Consider the following 20,717-nt stretch of genomic DNA (forward strand, 5'->3'; position numbering starts at 1 on the left):
TGTAGGAACTTGCGCTCATATTTTTTCATGACATGTGCCTTACATCACATTTCAGAGTGCACACTGAAGTGCTTCAACATCTATTGAATACATTGCAACATCAAGGTAATACGCAAAGAGTATACTTCAAGAATTTTAGGTCCTAGAATTTGTATTGAATGATGTCGCTCTGCTACGGATGCACACCTAAATTCAAAGTTCCCGTTTGTTTCTATTGCACTGAATTGTGCTAGATTTGTTGAAACCAATGCATATCGAGGCAACGTGCCGTGATATGGTAATGACTTATCAGTATGACTCATTTGAAAATACTCGGAGTTCACAAGAGGAAAATGAGTGTGAGCCTTCCGTGTCTTTGACGGTGAATGGTGATAGCACCTCAGGCTTGGAATGTTTCATCTGTAAGTGGCGAGAACTTCTTGCTGTGTTGAATACAGCGTTGCGAGAGATTGCCTACTATGCATTCATTAACTCTTTTGCTTGAGTTAGAGGGTGAAAAAAACCTTGAAGTCTACCTTCGATAACAGTTCCTGATTGGCCAAACGGACACTCAGCTTTGTGCTGGATAGCTTCTGTGATCACTTGAATATAATCTCTCTTGAAGTATAACGCAGCTCATAGCGTCTTGCCTTTTCTTTCATCTCTCTCTTTTTGATAGCTTCACATCATGAAGTGTGAATACATGAGTGCATTGGCTGCAAATAATTGTACCCTAGTTAAGATAAATTATCATCCTAAACATACATTCACACTGCTGCTTGAAATATTATGTACAGACCATAGCACGCAACTTGCAATTTCTTTTCCTTGAACTGCTTTGTTGAAGTATTTCTCCGCAATGAGGAGATTATACGAGACGGAAGTGTATCAATAGGAAAAGAACATGAACTTTCGTGTATTTTTAACTAAAGAGAAGCTTAAGCTTGTTACCATTCTGATACACTTATTTTTAACGATGGCAGACAAACTGGTACACTGAAATATTTTCTTTTATATTCCAGTTCCTCATATTCAGATGACGACGGAAGGACATTAGTATTCCCAAGTTTGGAGCCCCTCACGACACCATAGTTAGAGATGGCCCAGTAACCTCCGCAGGGTTTAGGCAAATTGTTGACATTTTGTTTCAAAAAACGGAAAAAATAGCAGTGTAAGTAGAAAAAGCTGCTCTCCTGTTATGTATATATATATATATATATATATATATATATATATATATATATATATATATATATATATATATATATATATATATATGTGTGTGTGTGTGTGTGTGTATGTGTGTGTCACAAAACGAGCGCTCAAAAAAGGCCGCGCCGCCAAATTCTCGCGACGAAACGCCGTAATGACGCCGCGAGGTCAACGATAAAAAAAACAAGCCTCCAAAGACTCCCTGGGTACGCGTCCTTCTCCCCTTGGAAGCGTAGGTTCGCCGACGAACCTCCTCACCCCACATCGGCAGCCGAGCAAGCTCTTTGATTTCCTCGATGGAAAAGGGCGTGGTGATGCCGGGTTGAGTCATCCGTCGCGGACGGCCCCCGTATCGTCTTGCCCTTTCCCCCAGCCTTCGCTGCGCATCGCGCCGACGAAATGATGAGAACTCTCTGGAATCTCGCGCGGAAGGTATTTAATAAAGCAGCCGAGATGAGAGATCAGGAGAAGACGGAAGTTAGCGCCAGAGCGCGTAGAGTATTCCGCCGTGTAGTCGGCGAAGGTTTTGTCCGTAGTGACAAGGCAGGAGAAGAAGAGGATTTCCACCTGAGGGGTGATGACTCGAGCTAGAGGCAAGAGTGTGTGTCTACCGCTATCGAGCGAAGACGCGTGGCAACAGCTGCGAGTCTGAAGCCGACGTGTTTCCAGCGAAGAAGTTTGAAGTTTGGAGAGTGGCCAAGTGAAGACGCGAGGTTTCTTTGAAGACAAAGTACGGGGACAGCGGAACGACAGAGGTATCCTGGAAGAGAAACTTCGGGGGCAGCGGAATGACAGCAACGCTGGACTTTGAGTGAGTGATTCTCGGAAGAGTATCATCCAGACTTTTGTTCCAAGAACTTTGGACTGAATAGGTTTTCTATCTCTTTAGTCTTCAAGTGTCTTGGTTGTTCAATGCATGCGACTGCATTGTAGTGCGTATTGTTGGCTGTGTCCGTTGTTTCGAGTATGGCTGATTGTAGTGTGTAGTACGTTGTTTGATTGGTGACATCTTGTACTCAACTATTGTGGAGTGTGCATACTTGTGTATTGTTTTTGATCTGCCATTATTGAGAATATAATTTTGTTTTGTTTATCAACTCTCGGCTCTGACTTGTTTTTGGGCCACAGCCAGCGTCCGCTGACGCGCCAAAAAGGACCACTTTTAAATTGCCCACGCTTTCGTGGTGCGGTTCGGGGGCCGATACTTCGGCCCTTGGAATTAGCCCGGCGATCGCCTCCCTAATTAACGGGACCTGTGACAATTAAGCCGGCGTCCGCTGGCGCGCCAAAAAGGGCCACTTCTAAATTGTCCACGCTTTCATGGTGCGGTTCGGGGGGCCGATACTTCGGCCCTTGGAATTAGCCTGGTGATCGCCTCCCTAATTAACAGGACCTGTGACAATATATATATATATATATATATATATATATATATATATATATATATATATATATATATATATATATATATATATATATATATATATATATATATATTGAACGGAGGGAAGGCCGCTGTGGTAGCTCAGTGGTTAGAGCATCGAACGCGTTATTCGAAGGTCGTAGGTTCGATTCCTGCTCACGACTGGTTATTTTTTCATCCACCTTTCTTTCTTCTTTCTTCTTATCTACATTCCATTGGTTTTAATTACTTCCCCTGTACATTCCTTGACATTACGGTCTGTTAGATCTCATTAATATTGTGTTAAAACACGGAAAAACGAGCCCCTAGGTATACACTTCTTTCCCTTATTTCATTGAACGAGGGTCTCGTACTGGCAGACTTGGTGTCATTAGGTTGTATACGAGGGACTATTAATCAGCTGCTCGCTCATAATAAGTTCATGTGCTACGTGACGCCAAATGCGCATAAAAGGGTGTTTTCACACTCGTCGCTCGGCTTATAGATGGCGCTGACTGTCACTCCTACTTCTGAATTCACATATAAACCCAAAAAAGTGGATGGAGGAAAGGCCGCTGTGGTAGCTCAGTGGTTAGAGCATCGTACGCGTTATTCGAAAGTCGTAGGTTTGATTCCTGCTCACGGCTGGTTATTTTTTTCATCCACTTTTCTTTCTTCTTTCTTCTTATTTACATTCCATTGGTTCTAATAACTTCCCCTGTACATTCCTTGGCATTACTGTCCGTTAGATCTCATATATATATATATATATATATATATATATATATATATATATGCGAGAAAAAGACGACGAAACTTTCACGGAAGCATCTTTACTTTACGTTTTCAGCTGGTGGATCAGCCTTCCTCAGAGCGCTCTTACGAAGGGTGGTATATATATATATATATATATATATATATATATGTCTTCACACGCTCCTCTACGTCTATGTAACCTAAACTTTTCAGTGATGAATCTGCTGCACACATCGCTGCATTTTAGAGTGTAATTATAAACAATAACAGTCTCCACTGTAAAAGACAACTTCTGAAAGGGAAGTTTTTGTGAAGCGCATTGTCGTTTTCTGAATTGCAGCCCATAGTCGGTAAGGAGCATGATGTCGTTCAGTTGGCCCTCCTTGCGAAGCCTGAATATTTTTTTCTTGCAGTGCTCCAACACGACACATTTATCACATTGTAATTATTCAGCTTCAGGGAAAGTGCCCACAGCTGTAAGGTACCACACGGAGTGACATGGTAAGGAAAATTTGAATCATGCAGAAACAGTAATCTGTTTCTAAGCTAAAATAGTCTTGCTTAGAAATTGTCCCGAAAACAGTTGTAGTGTATAGGGTCTGGGTATAGAAACTTGAAAATGCGGCCAAAAGATAGTGGGCTGTCTCAAAAAGTGCGCATTTCATGCTTAGCTTTATTTTCTGCTGCGGCATTTAAATAAAACACAGGAGATATTTGCTTATTTCAGCCCTGATTTCCACACTGTTGTCTATATAGCTGGTATGTCACATAAGGTTTTGTGCTCCTGAGCTAGTGAATGCGAGTTCGATGCCTTACCACAGCATTCGCCTTTCGTTTGGGGGAAAGCACGCCTGCCTGTTTAGATTTAGCAACCTGGTAAAGAATCCCAGTGAGTTGAAAATATTCCGGAGACACCCACTATATCGTGCTCCATAACCATATATGCATCATAAACCTCGTAGCTACTATTGCTTCTCTTACGTGTGTAATTTTTTTCTGTAAATAAATTGAGAAAGATACTCATGTTTCCAGGACTCATGGAGGTGCTCGCTTCAGATGAAATTCAAGAACTAGCGGCGAAGTTTTTGTAACAACGCTCGTGTTGCGGAAAACCACAAAACGTTTGCTCATTCTCGCAATACAGATGACCACTGTGCATCGGAATTGAAGCGACACAAAAAGCGCAAGATGGTGAGTGATATTGAAATAATGGACAAATTGTCCGGATTGCGGAATCGTTATAGTGTTTGCAATTGTGTTTATATTCTGTAGCAGGCTGAACAAAACTACCATTTTTGTCATCAATGAGACGAAACGGGAAGATAGAAACTCAGGAGCATATTCCTTTGACTCCGAATGCGATAAGTCCGAAAATAGCAGTCATACTAATATAGAGATGTCCTAGAGAAGATCAAAAATAGCCCAGCGGGTCGGAAAAGCAGAAAGGGTATAGCAGGTGTTGTAAAAAGTGTCTCAATGTTTGAAAATTAGGAAAATGTGATAATTGTTTGCTGCCTTCACTTATACTTCTGTAGCTGCAGGCCGTTTGCAATTACTAAAGACATCATTTTGGTTAGTAATTAGGAATAAAAGCAACTAGCGTTTGCATTTAATGGATTACTTGGCTAACAACAGCTACCCAGAGCGTATCTATCTGTATAGCTGACTATGTCTGTGTGCTCTCGTGATCGGTAATTTAACTAAGTATAAACCAAAATTGGCACTAGCAGGGGGGGGGGAGGTAAGTGTGATGATGTGGTCAGGACATGAAAAAGCGGAGCAACACTTATCTGATTTTCGAGAATTTGGGACACACTTTTGAATCGCTGGCATACCTCTTGATAATTGGTGGAAGAAATAGAGTTTGGCCGGCCACGTAATGTATAGGCCAACTGGTGGGGAGTTGCAATAACAGTGTGGGTAGTATGGGTAGATGTTCAGAATTTCAGGGAGTTAGAGGAGGCGATGAACTTAAAAAGCCTAGCACAAATGCCACCATTAGTAAAGTGAAGAAAAGTGGAGAGAAGCATACACACACACACATTTTAGTGAAACTGTTTACTTTTAAAGGAAACACAAACTGGAATAGACCGAAACGGTACTATGTTCTACGTTACATCTCTATTAACATATGCAAAAACATTAGAGAGCAGCCGAAATGACAACCTAATTTTTCTGAGCATAAAGAATTTTCTTTCGTTTATTTTTCCAATGAAGGCATATTATGACAGCTCAAAAGTTTTGGGGCAGCTGCCGAATTATCATTTCAAAATAATTAAGCTAACGTGCGTTTCTTGTCTGACTATTTGTTTCCCTTTCTACTGGACATTCACACTTCTGGCCTCGCTGGAGAGGATGAGAACAGTCTTGAAAAGCATGAGGTACGGCTGCGGTCTCAGGCTTTCAGTGAAGCGCCAAATAAGGAATTAATTGATCGTAGGATGAACTTGACTGCAAAATGAAGACTATTTGAAATGGCAGATATGAGGATTGGCAGTGTAAAACGCAAATACTCATATCTGAGTGGCTATGAACGAGTAAGCTGGGCTTTAATGTTATTTCCTGTTGAGGGGGAGTGTTGGAGGGAGAACATTCTCTGCTTCATCTCTTTCCAGCAAAACGACTGACATTCCTGCGCTCTTTACACTATTTATACCCGTTCTTGCTGCTTACGTATGCGACATGCTGCATCTCTTTACTACTACCTTAACCCATAGCGCTGTCCAATGAGAAAGGCAAGCGATATTTTGACTCGTAGCCAGCTCCTGGTACTATTGATGTGCTTACACTGGTCATAAAAGGTGCATGTTACCAAATGCCTCAGCCATTTTCGCAGCCACCTCTAATGTACTCAGCAAAACCACGCTTAAATTTGGAAACCATGAATTGTTAGAATATTTTGGACAGGAAAAGGCGTTTTCATAGAAGTTTATCAAAATTTGGCAAAATTGAGGTACTAATGGCCTTAGCAGACGTTTTCTGAAAATGTCGTTTGTCTCTTTAGTGCAAACTATGTTTCTACATTAAGTAAGGACGTTTTAAACAAGCTAAAATGACGTGTAACACTTTTGAGGTTCACTAAACTATGGAATCATTTATATAATCATGGTTCAAAAACTTTTTACAAAATATACTATCCTTGCATTTTTACTCGTTTAATGTTGGTCTGTGTATGTTTCACATAAAAACAGCGAAATAATAGGGATGGCAAGGCAATATGCGAAGTATGCTGTGCCAACTTGCCCAAGCAGCTACTTTAGCTATCTATGTAGCATAATCAAGTAACATGTCACTTTAAAATTATATGATTGTGTAAATAATATTAGACTTACAAAAAGATTAGAAATTCAACAACACGTTCATTGCATTCACACCAAAGTATCATTCGCACCATTCCTTGCCACAACTGAAAATCATATGTATTCCCCAATCCGAAAGAAATTTACTGGCTCCCTTGTCAATGTAAAGCCAGCGATTGGTTACAGGAACAAAGTGCTCTTTGCGAAACGTCTCTCCAGTGCATTTGTCAGTTCAATGATTTTCCATAGGGTATATGTTCCAAAGATTATCATTGTTCCAATTTCGCGTTGTTACATTTACTGGACACTTCTCTGTCTGGTCATTGTTAACGCTGTTACCTATGTTATCAAAACGGTGAAGGCGAAAAAATTGAAAGTGCAACAACTTTGGTTTGTGTCACACTACTGCATTGTGTCGTTGTGGAGTGATAGTGCCGTTCAACTTATGTGTTTGCTGAAAAACTGCTTAAAATATTCCACGGTTTTTTTACAGTTCATTTCAGGATTCAAAAGGATGACTGGAATCAATAAAAAAGAAAAAAAAATCAAGCTTGGAATCGACATACTTCTTTCTCTGGCACGCATACATGTCGTGGGTCATGACGACGTCTTTCAAGAAATTGTGGCTGGAACGTGACTGGAACTAGAAGGTCGCGTACTTCGAACGAGACGTAGGTTTACAAAAACTTTCCAAGAATTCGACGAGCTATCACATCTTTCATTAAATTACAATGGAGTAAGGTTATTGAGTTATGAGTGAGAATCCCTGTCAGATTAAGTGCACAAAATACGCATTTGCTGCTCGGGGTTTGAAAGCAGGCAGATATAAAGCACAGCGTCAAATGTCGAATAGTTTTCCATGAAGCTTCCGTGAGGGTAGAAAGAACAAGGAAAATGTTTATTTTTGATGCCTTTAAGGAGGCAGACAGAAATATACTAATTACTGAGTTGCCACAATTCCTTGAATTGTTCGAGGCGTGACTAAAGCCAATAGTTTTTTGAATTTTTTTCAAGACCTCTTCGCACTGGCCACACTCAAGATAATTTCATCTTATGTAAGACGTAAAGCAGCCATCTCTTCACTGTCTGTACAATAATATGTTAAGCTTATTGCACGTTTTCAATAATACATTAGGTTTTAAACATTGTAATTAAAAAATACGTTTTCACACTGGCTACAAAGGATTTGATTCTAAGGTGAGCTCAGGCTTTTGGTACTTACACTTCACCTCCATTCGTGAAGTAGCTATAGCCTGGGGAAAACTACTTTATCTGAATTGTACTAAAAATTGTAAAGTATGGATTGTGTTTCGAGGTCAGTGTAATGTCAATTACACGTCATTGTATTGGATAGGCACTACACATTCTTCATATATGGTGCTACCAGTACAGGGTGAACATCATTTCATGATAAATTATGTTTGCTCTCATCGATGACGAGAGGGTGCCGCTGAAGCCCTGTGTAGTTTACTCTGGCCCACGCCTACAGCAGGCCTAGGTCTTGAACCTCCACGTGGATGTCCGAAAAGTCTTCCATGTCAGTAATGCCGAAGAAAAAGTGACAGCACTGATGAGTGCTTTTTTTATTCTCAATCCTGTCCACAGCCGCAAGGCCTTTAACACAACCACCGTGCTAGAGCGGTTTTTTCTCGAAATGAATAACACTTCACCGAGAGCTGTTACTACAAAGTTCACATTTAGTGAACAATTTCCTCAGTGCGGTCATGGTAAATGACATATTAATGTTATTTGCGTAAGTTATTTTGCTGACTTCTAGCTTGATTATTTCATGCCAAACGTCCCATCTATTTTGGTGACCATGTCGAATGTATTTGAAAATAATTGTGCTGATTTACTGCATTGAAACCAGTGAAGTGCTTTAAAATTTCAGAGAGAAAAATTTGGTGACATGGCTGCCTTATCTTCTTGGAATGTTGCCTAGATATTTGTGGAAAAAATTATTTTAGAGTATCGATCCTTCTCTACCAAAGTTGGTTTAAATGTTAAGTAAATATGCTTGTTTAAGGTATTCGAAGCTCTGTAATAATAGAGCAATTGTTCTGCCACATACGCATCTAATATTTCAGCCAAAATTTGCTTTTTTATGCAATACTGCAGTTTTTTCACAAACTCCACCCAGACGACATTCCAGGAAGTTCCGAAGCCAGCTGCGTGACGTAAACTCTTTTCTCTCAGAAATATTCAAGCAGTTCACTTTTTGCGATGCAGCATCTAAAACAGTAAACGTGCCCCATACCATCGAGACCATAGCAGATAAGTATGTGTTCGTTCCGCTCCTTAACTTTCGCTTCATCCCTCAAGTGTTGCCGTGTCAGATGTCTCTAGCCCAGCTAACTGCCATTACAGACGATGATGTCAGCGTAGTCGCCTCATCTGCTCCTGATCAAAGCGCAGTCTCACGGTCACCCAGCTTGGACGAGGCTATTTTTCAAAGCATGATTGAATCGGACCTTTCGCTTCACCAGGTCGACGCTCCCTGCCAGGTTTTGACCTCATACAGTGACATTTTTGACATCCAGGACCGTCCCATTGGCCAGACTAAGATTGCCAGTGACCGAATCAGCACTGGTGACTCTGTGCCCATTTACCGTCGGCCGTACTGCGTGTCGGCGTCCGAGCGAGGAGTGATTCAAAAACAAGCGGCCAAAAAGCTCACGAAAAACATAATCGAACCATCATCGAGCCTTTGGGCATCTCCCGGGCTATTAGTAACGAAGAAAGACGGTTCATGGCGTTTTTGCACTGACTATCGACAGCTCAAGAAAATTGCCGAAAAAGACGTGTACCCTCTATTACGCACTGACGATGCCCTCAATCGCCTCCATGGCACCACCTTTCTTTAATGCGAAGCATTTCTCAGCGAACTTCGGCGACTCTGAGCGTATCTATCTATACACCTAAAACTTTTAGCTCTCCTGGCCGTTTCGATAATGTTATCGATACTAAACTTGGTATGGCATAACATGACTGTATGAAGAGCATATCTGAATATTCATAACCTGAAAATTATGTCATGTATGTCATGAATGTTATGATTTATATTTCAAGGTCTTGCAGCTCTTGGGGTGGTTTCGTTCCCATGGCATGTTACGACACTGGTATGGTATGACATGATTGCATGGCGAACACAGCGACAGACCCTAACATCAAAATCATGACATGCGTGTCATGTAATAACATGACTAGATGTCATGCTCATGATGCGCTCGTAGCCGTTTCACTAGCGTCACATATACCAAATTTCGTATTACTGTACGTGAATGAATTACGAAGGTATGTGACTGGTGCAAACATGACATTCATGAGATGCATGTCATGTAACAACATGACTACATGCCACGCTCATGATGCGCTGGTGGTCGTTTTGCTGCTTCACTTATACCAAATTTGGTATTACGGGACGTGAATGGATGACGAAGGTATGATACTGGTGCAAACATAATAAACATGAGATGCGTGTCATGTAACAGCATGACTACACCTATGCTCATAATGCGCTCACGGCCGTTTCGCTAGATTCACATGTACCAAACTCGATATTACGTGATGCGAACGGACGACTTAGGTAATTGACACATTCAAACCATGATAATATGACATGCGTGTCATGTCACAACATGAATACATGCCACACTCATGATGCGCTCGCGCTCGATTTGCTAACCTCCCATATGCCAAATTTGGTAATACATGACGTCAATGGATGACGAAGGTATGTGATTTGTGTTAACATGACAATAATGAGATGTGTGTCATGTGATAACTTGACTACATGTTAAACTCCAGGCGTCAATGCAATTCGACGTGACGTGGTGCGCATGCTCGCCGGGGTTCATTTTGTCGCGTCACGGCAGGGTTTCCACGCCAAGCGCAGGGCCTACCATATACTCGCAGGTGAGCGCCGCGCTGCGTTGCTTTGACGCATGCGCGTTTCAGCGCGTCTGGCGTCACTCCGTCACGAAAAGGGGGAGACGCAGTGTTGTCTGGGTAACGCATCGGCGCGAAATGCAGCATGTCGCGTTTCGCACCGGCTGCCGTCGGGCCGCGCCGACGAATGCTGGTCGCGCAAGTCATGCCTGCCGTCAGACCATACAGTGCTCGCGTTTTGGTAACGAATCGTCGCTGTGGCCTGCGTGCGCACGCGTCAACTCTTCATTGGAGTACGTTGGGCCCTTCATGATGCGCTCGCGGCCCTTTTGCTTGCTCCACATGTAGCAAATTTGGTGCGACGTGACATCAATGAATGACGAAATATATGACTGGTGCAGACATGATAATCCTGACACGGGTCATGTAAGAAAATGACAACAGACCACGCTCATAGCGTGCTCGCGGCCGTTTCGCTAGCTCCACATATACTAAATTCAGTGTCACGTTGAATAGATGACGAAGGTAAACGACGTCCATACATGATAATCATGACACGAAAGTTATGTACGACATAAATTACCTCTACCTCGTAACTTTGTGCTGATTTTGAGGTGTCGTGTCAACCTTTCTCATTCGTGCTTCGCATATCATCGATTCCCACTGTACGTGGGATCTGCCATGTTTCTTTTATATTTCGATCTGGCTACCAGCAAATTGCAGTAGATGACATTGATCAAGAGAAGACCACCTTCGCTACCCCAGACAATCTTTACCAACTCAACGTCATGCCATTCGGTCTCTGCGACGCTCCAGCGACCTGAATGATGGACACGCTCCTACAAGTATTTATATGGTCGACATGTTTGTGTTACCTGAAGGACATGATCATTTTGTCCCCTACCTCCGCAACCCATCTTGAAGGCCTTTTGACCATTCTCTCCATATTCTGACGGGTAGGCCTGCAGCTCAATTCCTCCAAGTGACACTTCGGTCTTCGTGAGATTATCGTGTTGGGTCACTTTGTTGACGCTGCCGGCGTACGACCAGACACGGCGAAAGTACGCGCTGTAACGAACATCCCAGTCCCACGCTCTGTCTATGATGTTCGCAGTTTCGTGGGTCTCTGCTCCTACTTTAGCCGGTTCGTGAAAAACTTTGCGGCAATCATACGGGCAGTCACCGACCTTCGCAAACAAGATGTCCCATTTTGTTGGGCCCTCTTCAAGCTGACGGCTTCCCTCACCTAATCACTGCTCTAACGGCACCTTCTAATTTTGCACATTTTAACCCCAAAGCTTCTACAGAAGTACGTACAGACGCGAGTGGTCATGGTATTGGTGCATTTTGGCGCAAATTCAGCGGGGCAACGACCGTGTAATTGCGTATGCAAGCCTTCTCCTTTCAAAGTCTGAAGGGAATTACTCTATAACAGAACGGCAATGTCTCGCTCTTGTCTGGGCGGTTTCATAATTCTTTCCTTACATGTATGCCCACCTTTTCCGTGTCATCACAGATCATCACGCGCTGTCTTGGCTTTCTTCTCTGAAGGACCCCACTGGACGACTTGGTGGTTGGGCGTTACGACTGCAAGAGTATTCCTACTGGGTTGCTTACAAGTCTGGATGGACGTCTTCGATGCCGATTGCTTATTTCGCTACCCTGTTGACCAGCTTACAAATCGGATATCGAGCGTAGTTTCAGCGTTATGGTAAATTCTCAGTTTCTTCGAATTGTTGATGAACAACGCCGCGATGCATCCCTGCGACAACTTATTGACCGTCTCGATTCTGCTCCAAACGACGCGTCGCTTCGCATGTACGTCCTCCTGAGTAGCACGCTGTACCGTCGTAGCCTCCAGCCAGATGGCCCTGAGCTCCTTCTTGTCGTGCCGAAACGTTTGCATTCAACCGTGCTGCACAAGCTCCAAAGTGAACCAACTGCAGGTCATCTGGGTGTATGTCGGACGTATGACCATGTTCATCGCGGCTTCTTTTCGCGTGGTCTCGGCAGGTTCGTTCGCCATTACGTATCCTCCTGCGATAACTGCCAACGTAGGAAGCGACCTACGGTGCCCCCAGGGGACTTCTTCAACCGACCTCCTAGCCAATCGAACCTTTCTTACGTGTTGATATAGATTTTCTCAGTCCTTTTTCTAAGTCTAAATCGGGCAAAAAGTGGGTCGCCGTTGCCATAGACTATACGACTAGGTAATCCATTCCTCGAGTGCTCGCCACCAGCACCGCCCTTGACGTTGCGGACTTTTTGCTCCACGATGTCATCCTACACGATATCATACTCTCATGTCGCTAGCAAAACGCTGGCGAGCACGCTATGAGCGTAGCATGTAGCCATGTTTTACATGACACGCATCTCATGAATGTCATGTTTACACCAGTATCATACCTTCGTCATCCATTCACGTCCCGTAATACCAAATTTGGTATATATGAAGCTAGCGAAACGGCTGCCAGCACATCATGAGCGTGGCGCGTGGTCGTGTGGTTACATGACATGCATCTCATGATGATCATGTTTGCACCAGTCATATAACTTAGGCATATATTCACGTCCCGTAATACCAAATTTGGTATATGTGAAGCTAGCGAAACGACAGGGAGCGCATCGTGAGCGTGTATGGTAGTCATGACTAGTCATACCATGAAAATCATGAGATGCATTTCCCGAATTCTACGTTAGGGTTCGTCATTTATGTTCGATACCAGTTTTGAACCATACCAGTTTTGCACAATGTCATGTGAACGAAACCACCGTAAGAGCAGCAAGATCATTCAGTGTATATCATGACATTCATGACATATATCATGATTTTCATGTTACGACTTGTGAGTTATGCTCTTCATACAGGCATGTAGCGCCATATTGATTTTGGTGTCGCTACCATTATGGAGACGGCCAGGAGAGCTAAAAGTCGTCGGCGGCTAGTTAGGTAGTACGCTCAAAGCCGCCGAAGTTCGTTAAGAAATGCTTCGCATTTGAATTATACGAGCAGCGGGCTGATATGCGAGGACTTACTGGGTCACTGAAAGCGTAGTTCCACAGGACGTATGTTGAAATGCCACTCGAGTACCCGTACAGTAACGCGACAGACAACAAGTTGACCCAATCGGTGCAAGAGCGTCCCGGATCTTGTGAGGACTGCATGGGGCCAGTGATGGTACCGGACTGACCTAGCTGTGCGGTGTTTAATATTATTATTATTATTATTATTATTATTATTATTATTATTATTATTATTATTATTATTATTATTATTATTATTATTATTATTATTATATTATTATTATTATTATTATTATTATTATTATTATTATTATAAATAAAATTTTTATATTACTAATATTACCAAGGCAAGGAAAACAGTCATTTGATGAATCTATCTCTCCTTTGTGCCGCAGAAGTGATATAAATAGCATTCTTATTCCTCTTTTTACACCAAAGCTGCAGAAGGATTACACCGCCGGCATGACGAATGAATGTAACCATTCTGCTAAATTACGTCAAAATGTTCATGAATTGTTGAGTGAGATGCTCGATGCTTCATAGTTAATAACAAAACGTCACACTGTCATTTCACTTCGATATATTCGACTAGATAACAGTGATCAGCAACCAGCGATGTACCTTTGCTGCCTGTTGTTTCTTCGGCTATTCAAGTGAACTGTTCCCAACGCACTCGCTCAACAATGACGTGTGCCGGGACCTGGAGTCAAACCAGCGATTTCCACACAAGTAACAAGTTTAGTAGCGAGCATACACTGAAGAACCACGGCAACTTGTAGTCTGGCTATTCGAGATTATCAGTCAACCTGGCTAACTATATACACTGTGCAGTCAAGCGCGCACTTTACCGAGAGCAAGCGTTGCTATTTGACTCGATAAAGTTTAGTTCGACCCTTATTTGAGATGGCTCAATATGCAATTACAGCTGGCCTATCTACATGAATTTCATTTATTATGGTCAAACAACGGGAAATACGTGACAGCTGAAAGAAGATATAGGACCACGCTTTGTCATGTCCTCTAAATGCTCCTGTCTATCGCTCTGTTTCGCCATATTTCTCTGAGTTATTGTCATGGAACTACGCTAATACGTTCGCGATGGAAGCCTTGTCACGTTAACGTCGAATTTCTACCGACAAATAGCACGTTGGTAGCCTCGAAGCAACCATTTGCTTACCCCCGTTCACGGCTTCTTCTTCCTTCCCCTCCAACATCGTATACAAGTGGATTATATATGAGTTTTATTGAAGAAAGAAACACACACACACACATACAAACACACGTACATGGCAAAGCATATATATACAGGGCGTCCCAGTTATCCCATAGCGTGATTTAAAAAAAGAGTAATGACATTACACGAAGCAAAGCTAGTGCATATTGTTTCCGATGTGCCGTAATAGCCACTACAAATGTTTTTGCTAATGAAGATTCATTATTTAGTCATATATGCATATATGCACTTCACGCATTATGAAAACGTCAATGAGGCTGATGTGCGAATGTGGAAACGATTTCTGCTTATGTTAATGGCAAGTACATAATAATTGTGGGCTAATTTTTTTCTGTTGATAAAGAAATCCCACGAAATAAGAAAAATAACACGTGACAAGACCGATGTGTGCATCGGAAAAAAGCGCCGTCAAACAAGCTCACTTTGAGGTAGTCAGTAGCAATGAAGGAAATGTATAAATAAAAAGAAATACGGATCGCGCTATCTGCCACTTTCTATCCAAAGAAACACGACGCCTCAATCATAGACAGTCAGGCTGTAATCACTGCATTCATCCAGCCACGTTATCAATGAGAACAGTTGAACGTAAAACATAAATGGTGATAGCGACGTACGATCAAGAGGAAGAAAATCCTACAAAACTGCGACACATCCTGTTTGCCCCTGATCTTTACCCTTGGCCATGTGTGAAACACTGTCTCTGGCAACGAAGAAGAAGCAAAGTGGTTGCTTCCAGAATAATTATTTGAGAGAGCGTCTTTCCTTGGCAGGTGTGAGCGCAGTAGCGTGTCGTTGTTGATATATCGCAGGCTTAGTTCATTCACAGAAATATATGACCACGCAATTAGTATAGTATGGGTAGTAGCACAGGAAGATGTCAATTCAGCATGTGCGCATCTGCTTCACAGACATTTAGATAATTAGGAGAGTGCTTTTTGAGTGCAAAAAACATGATTGAAATAGGTAAATGATTGTCAATAACGAAGAAATTAGTACTGGCTACATTAGTACACTGGAAAAGATGTGCTTTAGGTTTCCTTCGCTGAAAGTCGTTTTTCTTGTTTTAAAACCGTGCAAAGTGATAAAGGAGATTATATATATATATATATATATATATATATATATATATATATATATATATATATATATATATATATATATATATATATATATATATATATATATATATATATATATATATATATATATATATATATTTATATACATACATATATATATATATATATATATATATATATATATATATATATATATATATATATATATATATATATATATATATATATATATATATATATATATATATATATATATATGAGAGTCCCGGATGTTGAGAGGACTGCATGGGGCCAGTGATGGTACCGGACTGACCTAGCTGTGCGGTTTTTATTTATTAAAATAATAATAATAATAATAATAATAATAATACCTTTATTATTATTAATATTATTATTATTATTATTATTATTATTATTATTATTATTATTATTATTATTATTATTATTATTATTATTATTATTATTATTATTATTATTATTTATATTATTATTTGTGCTGTACAATGTAAACAAAATCCTTAAACGACAATAGAACATTCTGGAACAAAGTGAACGTCTGAAACGCGCATTCCTATCCGCTCAAGGCGTCGTTTACCGACGACCACGCAACCACAAGGACAAACTTGCCCGCTCTCAAATCAATACCCACCCCCAATAATTCATGCCAACCTTGTTTAAGTTACGATGTGTTGTATGTAAGGCGATGCGAGAAACACACAAAGCAACCAGCACACAGTCCAAGTTTTCGATTAACATTCGAGGAAACCTAACATGCGATTCCTCTAATGTGGTATACCTACTCGAATGCAACGTGTGTAGTATGCAGTACATCAAACAAACAGAAACACCATTTAGGATTCGCTTCAATAATCACAGAGCCCATGCGAAATCAGCCCCAAGTCTACCTCTATCAAAACATCTCAATCTTCCCGACCATGCATTCGACAAACTATTAGTAACACTCTTAGAGACGGGATTTAAATCAAACCGAGAACGTGAACAACGAGAGTCATACCTTATCCACCAATTTAACACCATCGATAGAGGAATAAATGAGAATTCTGGTACCCTTGCAGCAATTGAAGCATTAGAAAACAATAACGGCAATAATGAAATGGTAACTGAGTTCACGGCACTGCAGCTGCGAAGGGCACTGGACAACTCAAAACAATTCCAAGTGTAACTACTCTTCCTAAGTACAGATGTCGTCTGTTTTCTGTTTTTACTTTACTACCCAATTAGTTGTGCCAAGCATGACATGCCCAACAGCAACCCTGTGCACAGTCGGGAGGGCCCTACTGCACGCGTAATCCAGAAGCGGGCAAGGAATTCTCATTGCGCCCACTTACCAGCCTCTTCGGCAATACGCGGCACCCCTCTTTCTACGACGAAATGTCGACGGGGCGCTGAGTAGTTAAAGGCTTAAACTTCTTAAAAAAGCTCTTTTCGCCCCACACCGAACCGCCAGAGCCAGGAGGCGCCGTCTGGTCGGGAAGAATGCCTTAGTGAAAGGAAGCATACTCCGACCGCCGACATCAGAAATGTGAAAAGGAGAAAAGGGAGAGAGATGGAGGGGGAAGTGGAAGTAAGAGTGGAGGGGGACTCCCGGGGGGAGTCCACTTTATAATCTTTTTCTCTTTTTTTCTTTTTTTCTCTGTCTTTTTCCCTCTTTCTCTCCCCCCCCCCCTCTGATTTGAGATTGTATAAAGCTGAGCACCAACAAACTGTACCTTCATGCCTTGTGAAGGCCACACTCTAGGCCGAAACGTCGAAATAAACCACGTTGTGACCGCTCACGGAGGATCTTCTACTTGAATATATATATATATATATATATATATATATATATATATATATATATATATATATATATATATATATATATATATATATATATATATATATACAAGGGCTATAAGGAGTATCACGCTGGCTCTGATAGTGTAGAAAAAGCGTGATTCACACTGTGTGAAACTCAACATTCGACACCATTCACTACGTACAAGCCAACAGCACCTCAATGGGCACGAAAGTAGGCCCTAACTACGCCAACATTTTCATGGGCATCGTGGAAGGCAAATTTTTAGGTAAAGCCACGCTTCAACCTCTCTATTATAGGCACTTCATTGATGATATTTTTCTTGTCTGGACGCATGACGAAACAAGTCTGCTTGGTTTCATTCAAAAGTTTAATGACTTCCATTCGTCTATTAGGTTCTTGCACAAATTTCCGCGCACTTCTGTAAATTTTCTCGATGTGACAGTCACTGTTTCCCAAGGACAACTTGCCACAAAGCTGTTCCGCAAGCCCACTGACCGACATCAACTCCTGAATTTTCAGAGCTGCCACCCCCGGCATTGCAAAACAGGAATCCCTTATAACCAGACTGGTCGTTTTAAACGATTGTGCTCTGACCGCGCAGATTTCATTGAATATTTTAATAGGTTCAAATGTTCTCTAGTAAAAAGAAATTATCCAGGAAAATTAATAGACGATGCCATAACTCGAGCCAACCAACTTCACTACACCGAGATTCTGAAAGGAAGTGACGGGAACGATAGCTCTGTTCAAACTAATCTTGTTCTAAAATTTCCATCGTCAGCTCCTAAGGCCTTTGCTATATTGAAACGGCACCATAACATCTTAACACAAAGGGATAATCTTTAAAAAATCTTTCCTGGGCCGCCTCGTGTTGTTTTCCGATGGTCAGAAAACCTTCACGACATGTTAACGTCATCTAAGATTGCTGCCCATAAAGAGCGTGGCTGCGCACCTTGCAACAAATTGCGGTGCAATTTTGTGTGCACATGCAAACCACGCAAAACGTCGCGAGCACGTCTTTGGTGTTTAGAATAAATATTCGTGGTAGATTTGACTGTGACACTTATAATTTCGTGTACATGTTGGAATGTAGTGCCTGTTCGAAACAATGTATTGGTCACACAGAAACTCCCTTCAGAACACGCTTTAATGAGCACAAATCTCATGTAAATATTTTCCCTCATCTACCGCTATCACGACACGTTCGCATGCCAGGCCACTCTTTCGACCAAATGAAAGCAACCATTCTTGAATCTGGTTTCCGCTCAAGTCATGATCGCGAATTCCGGAACCATGACTTGAGCAGAAACCAGGTTATTCCTGATATTCAAGTTTAATACTTTAGCAGATGGTATCAATGACGATGCAGGCGCAGCCCCGCCGCGGTGGTCTAGTGGCTAAGGTCATCGGCTGCTGACCCGCAGGTCGCGGGTTCGCATCCCGGCTTCGGCGGCTGCATTTCCGATGGAGGCGGAAATGTTGTAGGCCCGTGTGCTCAGATTTGGGTGCACGTTGAAACGTGCACCCAAATCTTAGCACACGGGCCCAGGCGGATGAAATTTCCGGAGCCCTCCACTACGGCGTCTCTCATAATCAAATGGTGGTTTTGGGACGTTAAACCCCACATATCAATCAGGATGCAGGCGCATTGACGAGTCTTTCTTCTACGCAAGTTATCTTCGTCAACAGTACAACGAGCGCACGCTAGCCTACTTCTTTATCACAGCCGGACTTTTCTTGGAATATCTTGGCAGTCGGACTTTTCTTTTAAGAGTGCGCTCTGCTGAGAATGTATACAAATGAAAAACGCGATCTTTCTATATATATTGTGATTACTTGTCATCTGCAACGCGTATATTTTACATACCAACTATCTTTGTTAGAAAACCATGCCATTTGTAATGCCGTGATTTACACGTGTATCCCGTAAAGCCATATCACTTGCCAATGACTGACGCAGGGTGACATCACACAGTGCTGTATAGATATAGTTTTTATCACTGAAAATCGCTTCTGTGCTGATACATAATAGCCTTGTTCGTTACACTAGGGGACTAGGGGACGTGTTTTGGGACGGCCTCGATCATTGACATATATAGGTACGTGATTTCTACGTTCTGTATTTCCAGACGAAGGCCGGTCCTACAGCCTGAACGAGTGATGCGAAAATCATCACCAGATCACGGCACAGATAGCGAAACATTCTGATGTAATCATGGGGCCACGTGACGTAGGTCCCGCGATGACATTGTGATATTGTATAGTTGCTTCGTCAAAGGTAGTCTGATCACCGAGGTCATAGAAAACCCCGTGAGGGACCACTTATTTCGGAGGCAGTCAAAAACCACGTTAGGTGTAGAAGGCTTTGTGAGAGTGGCGATGCAGTTTCATCGGTTGATACAAAAAAGAAGATGGCTTTCATCATCGAGTTTCCGTTGGCGAATGCATAGCCTACCCTGTCAGTTTTTTCCCTCTCTTCATCTGTGTATCTGTCTCTTCCTCATTATGTCTATTAGCAATGCCCACGATCTATAGGTACTATATACCCAAGAAGGCTGCGGGAGGATGACCAACCTGTGAACCCCCATAGAAAAAGATAGGACGCACGGACGTACTCCTCGCGGCGCTTTCATCGGAAGAACTCTTGATCGTCAAATGAATGTATATCGGACCAAAGTACTTTCCCAAACGACAGGAACTACTGAATGTTAGCTATCACATTTTTTGCTGCAGTGCAAAGCATGGTGGTCTCAGCTGATCAACCGTGTATCAATGAAGTTTTGCGTAATCCTGTGTGTGCTACAGATACCTGCGCGAGTTAGAAGTCGCGCTTAATTGAACGGCACTCCGAGATAATTGTGCTGAGCCAGCCTGGCGTATTTGCCGCCGTAGCAGACCACTAGCGAGTAGCGCGCCGTTGCGGCTGCACAGGGCCGTATGTTTAACGAAGTGATGGTTTGCGAACATATTACGTCGTCGTCATTAATTGCGTGGTAAGCGTCATGTAGGCGATATTTCAACG

General features: G+C 42.1%; 1 protein-coding gene across 1 annotated transcript in view; it reads right to left on the reverse strand.

The window, feature by feature from the left end:
• The window catches only part of LOC142803518 (uncharacterized), a 56,151-nt gene extending 42,425 nt beyond the window's left edge, over nucleotides 1-13,726 (reverse strand). The window contains exon 1 of the mRNA XM_075888646.1: nucleotides 13,573-13,726. Within this exon, the coding sequence (XP_075744761.1) occupies nucleotides 13,573-13,701 (129 nt within the window). The 5' untranslated portion in view covers nucleotides 13,702-13,726. The remainder of the gene's footprint in view (nucleotides 1-13,572) is intronic.
• Nucleotides 13,727-20,717: the final 6,991 nt, after the last annotated feature.

This window comes from Rhipicephalus microplus, chromosome 3 (genome assembly GCF_043290135.1).
Source record: "Rhipicephalus microplus isolate Deutch F79 chromosome 3, USDA_Rmic, whole genome shotgun sequence".
Taxonomy (NCBI): domain Eukaryota; kingdom Metazoa; phylum Arthropoda; class Arachnida; order Ixodida; family Ixodidae; genus Rhipicephalus; species Rhipicephalus microplus.